General features: G+C 47.0%; 1 protein-coding gene across 1 annotated transcript in view; it reads right to left on the bottom strand.

Annotated features, from left to right (window-relative positions):
* Positions 1-6,545, bottom strand: part of LOC135573815 (protein jagged-1b-like) — a 73,746-nt gene extending 67,201 nt beyond the window's left edge. The window contains 3 exon segments of the mRNA XM_065024019.1: positions 5,402-5,707; positions 6,116-6,156; positions 6,159-6,545. Coding sequence (XP_064880091.1) covers positions 5,402-5,707; positions 6,116-6,156; positions 6,159-6,192 — 381 coding nt within the window. The 5' untranslated portion in view covers positions 6,193-6,545.
* Positions 6,546-14,936: the final 8,391 nt, after the last annotated feature.

The following is a 14,936-nucleotide window of genomic DNA, read 5'->3' as shown; positions in this document are numbered from 1 at the left end:
AGAACATGTACAAAATTGTACTGTATTGGGGAGAAATCCATTTGATTTAAAAACCACTTTTTGACAGCAACCCCCTGTTGATTTGAAACCTTCCATACATATTTGCCTCATGTAGAAGTGGTCAGGGAGTGATTTTAGGTCAAATGTGACTCATTATCTACTGGAAAAGATCAACGGTTTGAGTGTGATACATTTTAAAAGCTTACAAACAAACAGGGTTGTCAAACTATTTTGTTATTTTCTGGGGGGAAGTCTGGGGGGTCCCTAAAACACAACGCACGTGGGGGAACTCTGTGTGTGGGAAATATGCTAATGGCCTGTCTGTTTACTCCATCCAGCCTGAAGTCGTCACTTGTTAACTTTCATGGCGCCGACTGGTAACACGCTTTTGGAGGAGGGCTGTCACGTGTGCTAGCAAAGCAGAGGTCTTGGGTTCGAGCCTCGACGAATCAGGAGGAAATGGTACTTGCTAAGCAGCGTACGTCACACATAGAAACCACGGACACCAGGCTGTTCTGTCCCCTCGTAGCAACGCTGCGGGAGCCCCTCGTAGCAACGCTGCGGGAGCCCCGAGCCCCTCGTAGCAACGCTGCGGGAGCCACTCGTAGCAACGCTGCGGGAGCCACTCGTAGCATCGCTGCGGGAGCCACTCGTAGCAACGCTGCGGGAGCCCCTCGTAGCAACGCTGCGGGAGCCACTCGTAGCAACGCTGCGGGAGCCCCTCGTAGCAACGCTGCGGGAGCCACTCGTAGCAACGCTGCGGGAGCCACTCGTAGCAACGCTGCGGGAGCCACTCGTAGCAACGCTGCGGGAGCCACTCGTAGCAACGCTGCGGGAGCCACTCGTAGCAACGTTGCGGGAGCCACTCGTAGCAACGCTGCGGGAGCCCCTGCGGGGAGCCACTAGCAACGCTGCGGGAGCCACTCATAGCATCGCTGCGGGAGCCACTCATAGCAACGCTGCGGGAGCCACTCATAGCAACGCTGCGGGAGCCACTCGTAGCAACGCTGCGGGAGCCACTCATATCATGTCCTATTTCACAACATTGCATTTTATTACTCTTCTGTGCTGAGATCAAAAGAGTCCCGTAGTCTGAAAAGTGCTCCACCTCAAAATATCCATCCCCCACGTCAGAAAGGCTTTGTTATAATAGTTTACATATTTATTACGTAGCCTGCCTTAGAAGAGAAGACTTCATTTGAAGTGGGACAGTAACCTAGACTGTTCAAGTTGAACTGAAAGAACACCAAAAGGTTGGAGCCACATCTGCCGAGGTGTTATCTGATACAGAAGAATGATTCAATGTTTTTTGGTCACGCGGTTGTGTGTTTGCTACACCCACAATAAAACCACATTTCCGATCATAATAAAACTAGACACATTTCATAATGGAGTAGAGTTGTACCATAAAAAAAATCAAATTAAAAAAGGAAATAAAATAAAATATAATTAAATTATACAAATATCTCAACTCAAAAAGGTAGGTCGAACATTAATGTTGACAATATGCAACATTCATTCACTATGTTAAATACAACATTAATGTTGACAATATGCAACATTCATTCACTATTTATTGTGTTCTAGACAAGTGATTGATGGGCGGTAAAATTGTAAAGAACACAACGGTGCTAAGGTTATGGTGCCCGAGCCTTCACAGACTCCCTTCAGAGCCCATTCACAGACTCCCTTCAGAGCCCATTCACAGACTCTCTTCAGAGTCCATTCACAGACTCCCTTCAGAGCCCATTCAGACTCCCTTCAGAGCCCATTCACAGACTCCCTTCAGAGCCCATTCACAGACTCCCTTCAGAGCCTTCACAGACTCCCTTCAGAGCCCATTCACAGACTCCCTTCAGAGCCCATTCACAGACTCCCTTCAGAGCCTTCACAGACTCCCTTCAGAGCCCATTCACAGACTCCCTTCAGAGCCTTCACAGACTCCCTTCAGAGCCCTTCAGACTCCCTTCAGAGCCTTCACAGACTCCCTTCAGAGCCCATTCAGACTCCCTTCAGAGCCTTCACAGACTCCCTTCAGAGCCCATTCAGACTCCCTTCAGAGCCTATTGACCCCGAGCCCATTCAGACTCCCTTCAGAGCCCATTCAGACTCCCTTCAGAGCCCATTCAGACTAGACTCCCTTCAGAGCCCATTCAGACTCCCTTCAGAGCCTATTGACCCCCGAGCCCATTCAGACTCCCTTCAGAGCCTATTGATCCCCGAGCCCATTCAGACTCCCTTCAGAGCCCATTCAGACTCCCTTCAGAGCCCATTCAGACTCCCTTCAGAGCCCATTCAGACTCCCTTCAGAGCCCATTCAGACTCCCTTCAGAGCCCATTCAGACTCCCTTCAGAGCCCATTCAGACTCCCTTCTGAGCCTATTGACCGCCGAGCCCATTCAGACTCCCTTCAGAGCCTATTGACCCCCGAGCCCATTCAGACTCCCTTCAGAGCCTATTGACCGCCGAGCCCATTCAGACTCCCTAAATACCGCTTGCTCTAAACGTTAAAACGCATCGCTTGCGATACGGTTTTGGAAACATAAGTAACTTATTTCATATCACAAGAAATATATATTTAAAAAATTTTTAAAAGGGTTACTACACACATATAGGGTTATTAAGGTTCCACACAGCCATATCTCCATGATAAAGGGTTTATAGGGTTAAGGTTCCCCACAGCCATATCTCCATGTTAAAGGGTTTATAGGGTTAAGGTTCCACACAGCCATATCTCCAGGATAAAGGGTTTATAGGGTTAAGGTTCCACACAGCCATATCTCCATGATAAAGGGTTATTAAGGTTCCACAGAGCCATATCTCCATGATAAAGGGTTATTAAGGTTCCACAGAGCCATATCTCCATGATAAAGGGTTATTAAGGTTCCACAGAGCCATATCTCCATGATAAAGCGTTTGTTTACGGAAGACAGACGTAAGAAAGTTGTCTCCCCGATAGAGAAATGACGGATGGGAAGTTTGGCTCTTTTTACTGACCCTGTTGTTTTCAACTAGTTAAAAGAATAAATATGTTGATTAATTTCATTCACTTGAGTGATTAAGGACAGAGTATACAAGAGATGTGGTCTCGGTGTTGGATACATTTTTACTCGGTCTTGATTCGGTCTCGGAACAGTGAGGTCCTTTCTTCCCCAGACCAGCGGAGTAAAAATCTAATTTAATCAGCTCCCATTCAGACATCCCATAAAACCACTTCGACCAGGCCAAATAACTTGCACTCCTTTCATGACACAGTAATATCTTGTGTTATCTTATCTCCCTCACTAGCTTTAAGCACCAGCTGTCAGAGCAGCTCACAGATTACTGCACCTGTACATAGCCCATCTATAATTTAGCCCAAACAACTACCTCTTCCCCTACTGTATTTATTTATTTTGCTCCTTTGCACCCCATAATTTATTTATTCCACTGCAAATCTACCATTCCAGTGTTTTACTTGCTATATTTTATTTCCTTTGCCACCATGGCCTTTTTTTTGCCTTTACCTCCCTTCTCACCTAATTTGCTCACATCGTATATAGACTTGTTTCTACTGTATTATTGACTGTATGTTTGTTTTACTCCATGTGTAACTCTGTGTCGTTTTATCTTTGCTTTATCTTGGCCAGGCCGCAATTGTAAATGAGAACGTGTTCTCAACTTGCCTACCTGGTTAGATAATGGTGAAATAATTTATTTAAAAATATATATTTTTTTATATATAAAAAGTATATATATATATATATATATATATATATGGCCTATTGAAACCTAGGCTTCCTACTTTAGGGGAGTGAGGGGAATTGTTTGAAAGTTGTGCTCACTAGGCTATTAGTAAGGCGAGACCGAGGGAAGTTGGAACACCGTATTTTTATATATACACATGTTTGGGTTTGTGACTCTCTGCCCTCACAGTGAATTTGTTCACCATTCTGAATGTCTAAAAGATTTCATATGTTCTTCTGCAATATTAACATAGAATTACTGGACATTTTGAAGTCTTATGATCGTGGCGATTTGACAATTACAATCATGGTGTTGAATTTTACTCGCATTTTTTGTGGTATAAGTCTTGGAGTCTTCATCTCCGTCTCGCTTGCCTTTCCGAGACCGGTCTTGACTCGGTCTCGGTGGTCTCGAACACAACACTGCCCTCTACCGGCGAACAATCAACTGAAAACTCGAGAGTCGTGATTCTACAAGCCTCTCGTTCACCATAAGTGGATCATTTGAGCTGTCATTTGTAACAGACTTGAAAAAGCTTTAAAAACAACGCACATGTGTTGATTGCTAGTCAAATAATATTATTTCTTTGTACATTTGAAACGAGGTCTAGTTGGCCGCAACCGGACTAGATTGTTAACGCTTCTTTGCGGAGTGAATTGTTTGACTGGGTGACGTTAAGCACTGCACTGTATCGTTCGCAAACTGCAGCACCCCAAACGATTCGTTCTCGTTCGTTGAGCAGTTAACAAAAATATAGATATGTCCATTACAACATCAATAATTGATTAATTGCATTCATTATAGATTCTCATTTATCTGTTGTAAACATGTATTTTTCCTTCTCTTCGCTACCTGCACCGTGATCCATGTTGCCTGCGCACATGTATGACTGACAGGTGTCGGTCGGAGAGCACGAGTCACCGGAGGAGCGCAGTATTAATCCACCCTCATTACGGCCAGCAGGTCAATCTAACGACTACAATGAACGAGTCATTTAGAAAAACAAAATCATGACTCTTGAAATCAGTAAAAACAAAAAAATCGTTCAGAAAGAATTACATCGTTCGCGAACTGCAGGTGCAGGTTTAGACAAAGAGTTGCGGTACTCACTTTTATGCGCAGGCACGGTTTAGATTTAGGTGAAGGAACACTGTAATAATTTAAACTACTATTATATAAAGAGGTGCTGGAACTCAAGCAGTAGAACATGAGGTTTTCGGTACTCGGGTCAAATGAACTCCTTCCCAAGTCCAGCACTGCACATCACAAAACCAACGTCACTGAAAAACACCGTCGGCTGCAACGGTGTTAAAAACCGGTAAAACAGTGTACAGAAAAGTGTATATTTTGCATTTGTGATATTTTTGATATGAAAGTTCAGCGAGTTATGTTTCTAGAACCGGACTGCAGTTGAGACTCGAGTCACGTCTAGATGGGAGTATTTGGCTGTTGATTCTGCCATCGCCTCTATACAGTACATGTAAGGTCATTTAACTATAATGAGTAACGTTGGGCTCCTTTCGTCCATTATTAGGCTAGTGGCGACCATTCAATCCTTGTCGCTGATTTAATTTATTTCGGGGACGAACGCAATGATTAGGGAAGCCTTTTCCCAGCCTAATGATGTTAGCGCACCGTGAGACGAGAGCTCTAGGTTATCAAGATATCAACTTACCGGCCAGGCGAAACTGAACTGCAAAACAATCTTGGATCTTTCGTTCTTCGCCGAGTTCTTCAAAGAAAATGTATTCCCTCCAAGGACAGGGGTAGAACCGGACCCGAAGCTGCAAGGTCCCGCAGCCGAAACCCGCGACTGGTATTCCTTCAAACACACTTTAAAATACGTATCACACTCATCCATCCTGCATTTCCGATCCCCGGTGATCCGCGAGCCGTCACAACACAGCCCGCTAAGAAGCTCGCCGTTCCGGTTGTTCATCGATAAGATCTCCAACTCGAACTGACCGGTTCCCTCGGCCACCTGTTGGTAAAGCAGAACCAAGAAACGGTGAAACCGCTGGAAATTGGCGGCCCAGCGCCTCTACAAAAGGTGCAAACTATGGTAATAGATCAAAGTAATTGAGCCATACAAGTTATCGAAAACAACTCAATCTGGCATACTAACTAACGCATTTGAACTGGGAAAAACTCAAATGGGATTGTTTCACTTGGGGAAGAGGGTTGCAGCCGATCAATGCAGCAAGTTTAAAACGCACACAGCCATTAAAACGCAGGGACTCTAGCTAAATATTTCCCACAGTCCTAGATATCTTGATCTTTTAACTAGCCTATATAAATAAATAAAAAGTCGCCTTCTGACAAATCAATGCGTCCAGAGAAGCGGTCTGGACATATTCCACAATGTGCAACTGTAAAGTAATCCACATACCTTTGCACAAAAGCACAACAACAAGGCATGTAAGCAAAATCAGCAACGCCAACAACGGAGCCCCTTCTCAAAATCATGCCTCCGGTGTTTGCCTTGCCGCTGCGGCCGCTCTGCTTGGAAACTAGACGGTGTCTGACCGAGTCACCGTACCAATGCACTCCTCCGATTTCAACATGCACAGAGTCGAGAACAAGACTTTGTCCAACAAGCCACAGCTTTGCAACACAGAGGGAAACGCTTCCTTTTGCGTCCCTTCGTATGTCGGTCGGCTCAACTTCTTCTAGTTCGGTAGTTCGTATCGTTATATTCCGTTTTTTTTTATCCACTTACTTCTTCGCAGCGAAAATTGTGTAGCTACACGCCAGTGATGTGGGTTGTTGCAGTATCTGTCCAGGACTGAACGTAATGTTTGTTAGGACCACATAGCCAGTTCAACCAGGGAGGGGGGAGGACGCTGGTGTACATTATATATTCATGAGACAATGACAACGCCTCCTTGTTGAATATTGAGTAGCCCTGTAAATCTACTTTAATAACCTAATGCCGAGAAGTTGCGTCAAAGGCTCTCTTCCATTCCCCCTGAAAACGGGAACATCCGGTTGGCTGGGACTCGGCAGAAGCTGTAGAGAACGCCAACATGTTGTCCTGAAAATCGGAAATGAGTTACCTCTGGTTCGTTCAGTCATTCCTATGAATGAATGGGACAGAATCGGCTTTTAAGGTTAAACACAAAACGTAAAGTGTGAGGTTAACACAAGTTTAAAAGATCTTATACGTTTTGTTCTATGAGATAATATCAGTCAGTTTAACCTCATGACCTTTATGACTTATGAAGCCTCTATGATATTTATGTGCTTTTTTTTTTGTATCGCATAGATTCATAGACCGTGACGTCAGCTGATGAATAAATGTCATTGGACAACGTGTAAGATTTCCTTAAGCCCGTGTTTACCGTAGACCTTACTGTCTGTGTTGATCTAAAAACCCTACAAAAACACTATTCATTTCCCCCATAGACTTTGTCAAAACGAACCATGGCAGAGTAAGTGCCTGCAAAAAAAGACGCCATTACTATTTCTCTCTATAATCTACTGTACTGCTATTCAAACCTAAGAGTTGTGATTCTGCTAGTTATTTTGGTTGTTGTGGAGTTGAACAACTATTAGGAAAATAAATAGAACACTTAGTCAATTAGTTGTAAATAATAAAAAATAAAAATAAATTTTTTTCAATCTCACTGTCAAAATCAGCCTTAAAAAGTAGGTTAAAGTACATTATATCAATATTTTCTTTCCTGCATATTTAACAAGGTATGTCAAATATGGGCTTATGAAAATAGATGATGAATTAGCCCCATGAGGGAGTCTGGGAATTCAGATTAGGCAGAAAATAAACAGAGAACAATCCCTTGTTTCTGGAACCATGATTTGTTCTTTATGATGTGGAACACTGATAATGTCTCTGTCCCCAATGGCACTACATTCCCTACATAGAACACTACTTTTGACCAGGTCATATAAGGAAGAGGGGACCATTTAGGATGCAGATAATGTCAAATCTAACTGCATTTGTCACATGCTTTTGTAAAGAACAGGTGCAGACTAACCGTGCTTGCTGACGGATCCTTTTTCCTTTAAAGATTAAGATAGAAAATGAGATAAAAACATTGAAAATAGTGACACAAGGAATACTTGTGACTGAAGAAGCCAGTGAGAGAATCTACAGTCTTAACTTTTGTCTTTCTTAAAAAAAAAAAATATTGTTTATTTGTTTATTTGTTTATACACTGTAAATGACCAATAACGAGTAATCATAACAGCATGGTTATATACAGGAAGTACCAGGTAGTAACATGGCTATATACAGGAAGTACCAGGTAATAACATGGTTATATACAGGAAGTACCAGGTAATAACATGGCTATATACAGGAAGTACCAGGTAATAACATGGTTATATACAGGGAGTACCAGGTAATAACATGGTTATATACAGGGAGTACCAGGTAATAACATGGCTATATACAGGGAGTACCAGGTAATAACATGGCTATATACAGGGAGTACCAGGTAATAACATGGCTATATACAGGAGTACCAGGTAATAACATGGCTATATACAGGAGTACCAGGTAATAACATCTCTATATACAGGAGTACCAGGTAATAACATGGCTATATACAGGAGTACCAGGTAATAACATGGCTATATACAGGAAGTACCAGGTAATAACATGGCTATATACAGGAGTACCAGGTAATAACATGGTTATATACAGGATATACCAGGTAATAACATGGCTATATACAGGAGTACCAGGTAATAACATGGTTATATACAGGAAGTACCAGGGAATAACATGGCTATATACAGGAGTACCAGGTAATAACATGGCTATATACAGGAGTACCAGGTAATAACATGGCTATATAAAGGAGTACCAGGTAATAACATGACTATATACAGGAGTACCAGGTAATAACATGGCTATATAAAGGAGTACCAGGTAATAACATGGCTATATACAGGAGTACCAGGTAATAACATGGCTATATACAGGAGTACCAGGTAATAACATGGCTATATACAGGGAGTACCAGGTAATAACATGGCTATATACAGGAAGTACCAGGTCATAACATGGCTATATACAGGAGTACCAGGTAATAACATGGCTATATACAGGAGTACCAGGTAATAACATGGCTATATACAGGAAGTACCAGGTCATAACATGGCTATATACAGGGAGTACCAGGTAATAACATGGCTATAAACAGGAGTACCAGGTAATAACATGGCTATATACAGGGAGTACCAGGTAATAACATGGCTATAAACAAGGAGTACCAGGTAATAACATGGTTATATACAGGAAGTACCAGGTAATAACATGGCTATATACAGGAAGGTAGGTCATAACATGGCAATACAGGAGTACCAGGTAATAACATGGCATATAAAGTGGTACCAGGTAATAACATGGTTATATACAGGAGTACCAGGTAATAACATGGTTATATACAGGGAGTACCAGGTAATAACATGGTCTATATACAGGAGTACCAGGTAATAACATGGCTATAAACAAGGAGTACCAGGTAATAACATGGCTATATACAGTGTGTGGGTAATAACATGGCTATAAACAAGGAGTACCAGGTAATGACATGGTTATATACAGGAAGTACCAGGTAATAACATGGCTATAAACAAGGAGTACCAGTACATAGTTGATGTGCAGGGGTACGAGGTAATTGACGTATCTATGTACATATAGGTAGGTCCAGAGTAACTAGGCAACAGGATAGATATTAAACAATAGTGGCAGCGTATGTGGTGAGTGTGTGTCGGTGTGTCAGTGTAAGTATATGTGAGTTTGTGGGTAGAGTCCAGTGTGTGGGTAGAGTCCAGTGTGTGGGTAGAGTCCAGTGTGTGGGTAGAGTCCAGTGTGTTGGGTAGAGTCCAGTGTGTTGGGTAGAGTCCAGTGTGTTGGGTAGAGTCCAGTGTGTGGGGCAGAGTCCAGTGTGTGGGTAGAGTCCAGTGTGTGGGGTAGAGTCCAGTGTGTGGGGTAGAGTCCAGTGTGTGGGTAGAGTCCAGTGTGTTGGGTAGAGTCCAGTGTGTGGGGTAGAGTCCAGTGTGTGTGGGTAGAGTCCAGTGTGTGGGTAGAGTCCAGTGTGTTGGGTAGAGTTCAGTGTGGGTAAAGTCCAGTGTGTTGGGTAGAGTCCAGTGTGTTGGGTAGAGTCCAGTGTGTGGGGTAGAGTCCAGTGTGTGGGTAGAGTCCAGTGTGTGGGGTAGAGTCCAGTGTGTGGGGTAGAGTCCAGTGTGTTGGGTAGAGTCCAGTGTGTTGGGTAGAGTCCAGTGTGTGGGGTAGAGTCCAGTGTGTGGGGTAGAGTCCAGTGTGTGTGGTAGAGTCCAGTGTGTTGGGTAGAGTCCAGTGTGTGGGTAGAGTCCAGTTTGTTGGGTAGAGTCCAGTGTGTTGGGTAGAGTCCAGTGTGTGGGTAGAGTCCAGTGTGTTGGGTAGAGTCCAGTGTGTGGGTAGAGTCCAGTGTGTGGGTAGAGTCCAGTGTGTTGGGTAGAGTCCAGTGTGTTGGGTAGAGTCCAGTGTGTGGGTAGAGTCCAGTGTGTTGGGTAGAGTCCAGTGTGTTGGGTAGAGTCCAGTGTGTGGGTAGAGTCCTGTGTGTTGGGTAGAGTCCAGTGTGTGGGTAGAGTCCAGTGTGTGGGTAGAGTCCAGTGTGTGGGTAGAGTCCAGTGTGTTGGGTAGAGTCCAGTGTGTGGGTAGAGTCCAGTGTGTGGGTAGAGTCCAGTGTGTTGGGTAGAGTCCAGTGTGTTGGGTAGAGTCCAGTGTGTGGGTAGAGTCCAGTGTGTTGGGTAGAGTCCAGTGTGTGGGTAGAGTCCAGTGTGTTGGGTAGAGTCCAGTGTGTGGGGTAGAGTCCAGTGTGTGGGGTAGAGTCCAGTGTGTGTGGTAGAGTCCAGTGTGTTGGGTAGAGTCCAGTGTGTGGGTAGAGTCCAGTGTGTTGGGTAGAGTCCAGTGTGTTGGGTAGAGTCCAGTGTGTGGGGGTAGAGTCCAGTGTGTGGGGGTAGAGTCCAGTGTGTGGGTAGAGGCCAGTGTGTGGGGTAGAGTCCAGTGTGTGGGTAGAGTCCAGTGTGTTGGGTAGAGTCCAGTGTGTTGGGTAGAGTCCAGTGTGTGGGTAGAGTCCAGTGTGTGGGTAGAGTCCAGTGTGTGGGTAGAGTCCAGTGTGTGGGTAGAGTCCAGTGTGTGGGTAGAGTCCAGTGTGTTGGGTAGAGTCCAGTGTGTGGGTAGAGTCCAGTGTGTGGGTAGAGTCCAGTGTGTTGGGTAGAGTCCAGTGTGTTGGGTAGAGTCCAGTGTGTGGGTAGAGTCCAGTGTGTTGGGTAGAGTCCAGTGTGTGGGTAGAGTCCAGTGTGTGGGGTAGAGTCCAGTGTGTTGGGTAGAGTCCAGTGTGTGGGTAAAGTCCAGTGTGTGGGGTAGAGTCCAGTGTGTGGGTAGAGTCCAGTGTGTGGGGTAGAGTCCAGTGTGTGGGGTAGAGTCCAGTGTGTTTGGTAGAGTCCAGTGTGTGGGTAGAGTCCAGTGTGTGGGGTAGAGTCCAGTGTGTGGGTAGAGTGCAGTGTGTGGGGTAGAGTCCAGTGTGTGGGGTAGAGTCCAGTGTGTGGGTAGAGTCCAGTGTGTTGGGTAGAGTCCAGTGTGTGGGGTAGAGTCCAGTGTGTGGGTAGAGTCCAGTGTGTGGGTAGAGTCCAGTGTGTTGGGTAGAGTTCAGTGTGGGTAGAGTCCAGTGTGTTGGGTAGAGTCCAGTGTGTTGGGTAGAGTCCAGTGTGTGGGGTAGAGTCCAGTGTGTGGGTAGAGTCCAGTGTGTGGGGTAGAGTCCAGTGTGTGGGGTAGAGTCCAGTGTGTTGGGTAGAGTCCAGTGTGTTGGGTAGAGTCCAGTGTGTGGGGTAGAGTCCAGTGTGTGGGGTAGAGTCCAGTGTGTGTGGTAGAGTCCAGTGTGTTGGGTAGAGTCCAGTGTGTGGGTAGAGTCCAGTGTGTTGGGTAGAGTCCAGTGTGTTGGGTAGAGTCCAGTGTGTGGGGTAGAGTCCAGTGTGTTGGGTAGAGTCCAGTGTGTTGGGTAGAGTCCAGTGTGTGGGGTAGAGTCGAGTGTGTGGGTAGAGTCCAGTGTGTTGGGTAGAGTCCAGTGTGTGGGTAGAGTCCAGTGTGTGGGTAGAGTCCAGTGTGTTGGGTAGAGTCCAGTGAGTTGGGTAGAGTCCTGTGTGTTGGGTAGAGTCCAGTGTGTTGGGTAGAGTCCTGTGTGTTGGGTAGAGTCCAGTGTGTGGGTAGAGTCCAGTGTGTGGGTAGAGTCCAGTGTGTGGGTAGAGTCCAGTGTGTTGGGTAGAGTCCAGTGTGTGGGTAGAGTCCAGTGTGTGGGTAGAGTCCAGTGTGTTGGGTAGAGTCCAGTGTGTGGGGTAGAGTCCAGTGTGTGGGTAGAGTCCAGTGTGTGGGTAGAGTCCAGTGTGTTGGGTAGAGTCCAGTGTGTGGGTAGAGTCCAGTGTGTGGGTAGAGTCCAGTGTGTTGGGTAGAGTCCAGTGTGTTGGGTAGAGTCCAGTGTGTTGGGTAGAGTCCAGTGTGTTGGGTAGAGTCCAGTGTGTGGGGGTAGAGTCCAGTGTGTGGGGGGTAGAGTCCAGTGTGTGTGGTAGAGTCCAGTGTGTTGGGTAGAGTCCAGTGTGTGGGGTAGAGTCCAGTGTGTTGGGTAGAGTCCAGTGTGTTGGGTAGAGTCCAGTGTGTGGGGGGTAGAGTCCAGTGTGTGGGGGGTAGAGTCCAGTGTGTGTGGTAGAGTCCAGTGTGTTGGGTAGAGTCCAGTGTGTGGGTAGAGTCCAGTGTGTTGGGTAGAGTCCAGTGTGTGGGGTAGAGTCCAGTGTGTGTGGTAGAGTCCAGTGTGTTGGGTAGAGTCCAGTGTGTGGGGTAGAGTCCTGTGTGTTGGGTAGAGTCCAGTGTGTTGGGTAGAGTCCTGTGTGTTGGGTAGAGTCCAGTGTGTGGGTAGAGTCCAGTGTGTGGGTAGAGTCCAGTGTGTGGGTAGAGTCCAGTGTGTTGGGTAGAGTCCAGTGTGTTGGGTAGAGTCCAGTGTGTGGGGTAGAGTCCAGTGTGTTGGGTAGAGTCCAGTGTGTTGGGTAGAGTCCAGTGTGTTGGGTAGAGTCCAGTGTGTGGGGTAGAGTCCAGTGTGTGGGGTAGAGTCCAGTGTGTGTGGTAGACTCCAGTGTGTTGGGTAGAGTCCAGTGTGTTGGTAGAGTCCAGTGTGTTGGGTAGAGTCCAGTGTGTGGGTAGAGTCCAGTGTGTGGGGGTAGAGTCCAGTGTGTGGGGGTAGAGTCCAGTGTGTGGGTAGAGTCCAGTGTGTTGGGTAGAGTCCAGTGTGTGGGTAGAGTCCAGTGTGTGGGGTAGAGTCCAGTGTGTTGGGTAGAGTCCAGTGTGTGGGGTAGAGTCCAGTGTGTTGGGTAGAGTCCAGTGTGTTGGGTAGAGTCCAGTGTGTTGGGTAGAGTCCAGTGTGTGGGGTAGAGTCCAGTGTGTGGGGTAGAGTCCAGTGTGTGTGGTAGAGTCCAGTGTGTTGGGTAGAGTCCAGTGTGTGGGGTAGAGTCCAGTGTGTTGGGTAGAGTCCAGTGTGTTGGGTAGAGTCCAGTGTGTGGGGGGTAGAGTCCAGTGTGTGGGGGGTAGAGTCCAGTGTGTGTGGTAGAGGCCAGTGTGTTGGGTAGAGTCCAGTGTGTGGGTAGAGTCCAGTGTGTTGGGTAGAGTCCAGTGTGTTGGGTAGAGTCCAGTGTGTGGGTAGAGTCCAGTGTGTGGGGTAGAGTCCAGTGTGTTGGGTAGAGTCCAGTGTGTGGGTAGAGTCCAGTGTGTGGGTAGAGTCCAGTGTGTGGGGTAGAGTCCAGTGTGTGGGTAGAGTCCAGTGTGTGGGTAGAGTCCAGTGTGTTGGGTAGAGTCCAGTGTGTTGGGTAGAGTCCATTGTGTGGGTAGAGTCCAGTGTGTTGGGTAGAGTCCAGTGTGTGGGTAGAGTCCAGTGTGTGGGGTAGAGTCCAGTGTGTTGGGTAGAGTCCAGTGTGTGGGTAAAGTCCAGTGTGTGGGTAGAGTCCAGTGTGTGGGTAGAGTCCAGTGTGTGGGTAGAGTCCAGTGTGTGGGGTAGAGTCCAGTGTGTTTGGTAGAGTCCAGTGTGTGGGTAGAGTCCAGTGTGTGGGGTAGAGTCCAGTGTGTGGGTAGAGTGCAGTGTGTGGGGTAGAGTCCAGTGTGTGGGGTAGAGTCCAGTGTGTGGGTAGAGTCCAGTGTGTTGGGTAGAGTCCAGTGTGTGGGGTAGAGTCCAGTGTGTGTGGGTAGAGTCCAGTGTGTGGGTAGAGTCCAGTGTGTTGGGTAGAGTTCAGTGTGGGTAGAGTCCAGTGTGTGGGTAGAGTCCAGTGTGTTGGGTAGAGTCCAGTGTGTTGGGTAGAGTCCAGTGTGTGGGGTAGAGTCCAGTGTGTTGGGTAGAGTCCAGTGTGTTGGGTAGAGTCCAGTGTGTGGGGTAGAGTCCAGTGTGTGGGGTAGAGTCCAGTGTGTGTGGTAGAGTCCAGTGTGTTGGGTAGAGTCCAGTGTGTGGGTAGAGTCCAGTGTGTTGGGTAGAGTCCAGTGTGTGGGTAGAGTCCAGTGTGTGGGTAGAGTCCAGTGTGTTGGGTAGAGTCCAGTGTGTGGGTAGAGTCCTGTGTGTGGGTAGAGTCCAGTGTGTTGGGTAGAGTCCTGTGTGTTGGGTAGAGTCCAGTGTGTTGGGTAGAGTCCAGTGTGTGGGTAGAGTCCAGTGTGTTGGGTAGAGTCCAGTGTGTTGGGTAGAGTCCAGTGTGTTGGGTAGAGTCCAGTGTGTGGGTAGAGTCCAGTGTGTGGGTAGAGTCCAGTGTGTTGGGTAGAGTCCAGTGTGTTGGGTAGAGTCCAGTGTGTTGGGTAGAGTCCAGTGTGTGGGGTAGAGTCCAGTGTGTGGGTAGACTCCAGTGTGTTGGGTAGAGTCCAGTGTGTTGGGTAGAGTCCAGTGTGTTGGGTAGAGTCCAGTGTGTTGGGTAGAGTCCAGTGTGTGGGGGTAGAGTCCAGTGTGTGGGGTAGAGTCCAGTGTGTGGGTAGAGTCCAGTGTGTTGGGTAGAGTCCAGTGTGTGGGTAGAGTCCAGTGTGTTGGGTAGAGTCCAGTGTGTTGGGTAGAGTCCAGTGTGTGGGTAGAGTCCAGTGTGTGGGGTAGAGTCCAGTGTGTTGGGTAGAGTCCAGTGTGTGGGTAGAGTCCAGTGTGTGGGTAGAGTCCAGTGTGGGTGGGTAGAGTCCAGTGTGTGGGTAGAGTCCA

The sequence above is a fragment of the Oncorhynchus nerka genome, linkage group LG10 (assembly GCF_034236695.1).
Source record: "Oncorhynchus nerka isolate Pitt River linkage group LG10, Oner_Uvic_2.0, whole genome shotgun sequence".
NCBI lineage: Eukaryota > Metazoa > Chordata > Actinopteri > Salmoniformes > Salmonidae > Oncorhynchus > Oncorhynchus nerka.
The sequence above is the reverse complement of the archived record's forward strand: the minus strand, read 5'-3'. Positions and strand labels throughout refer to the sequence as shown.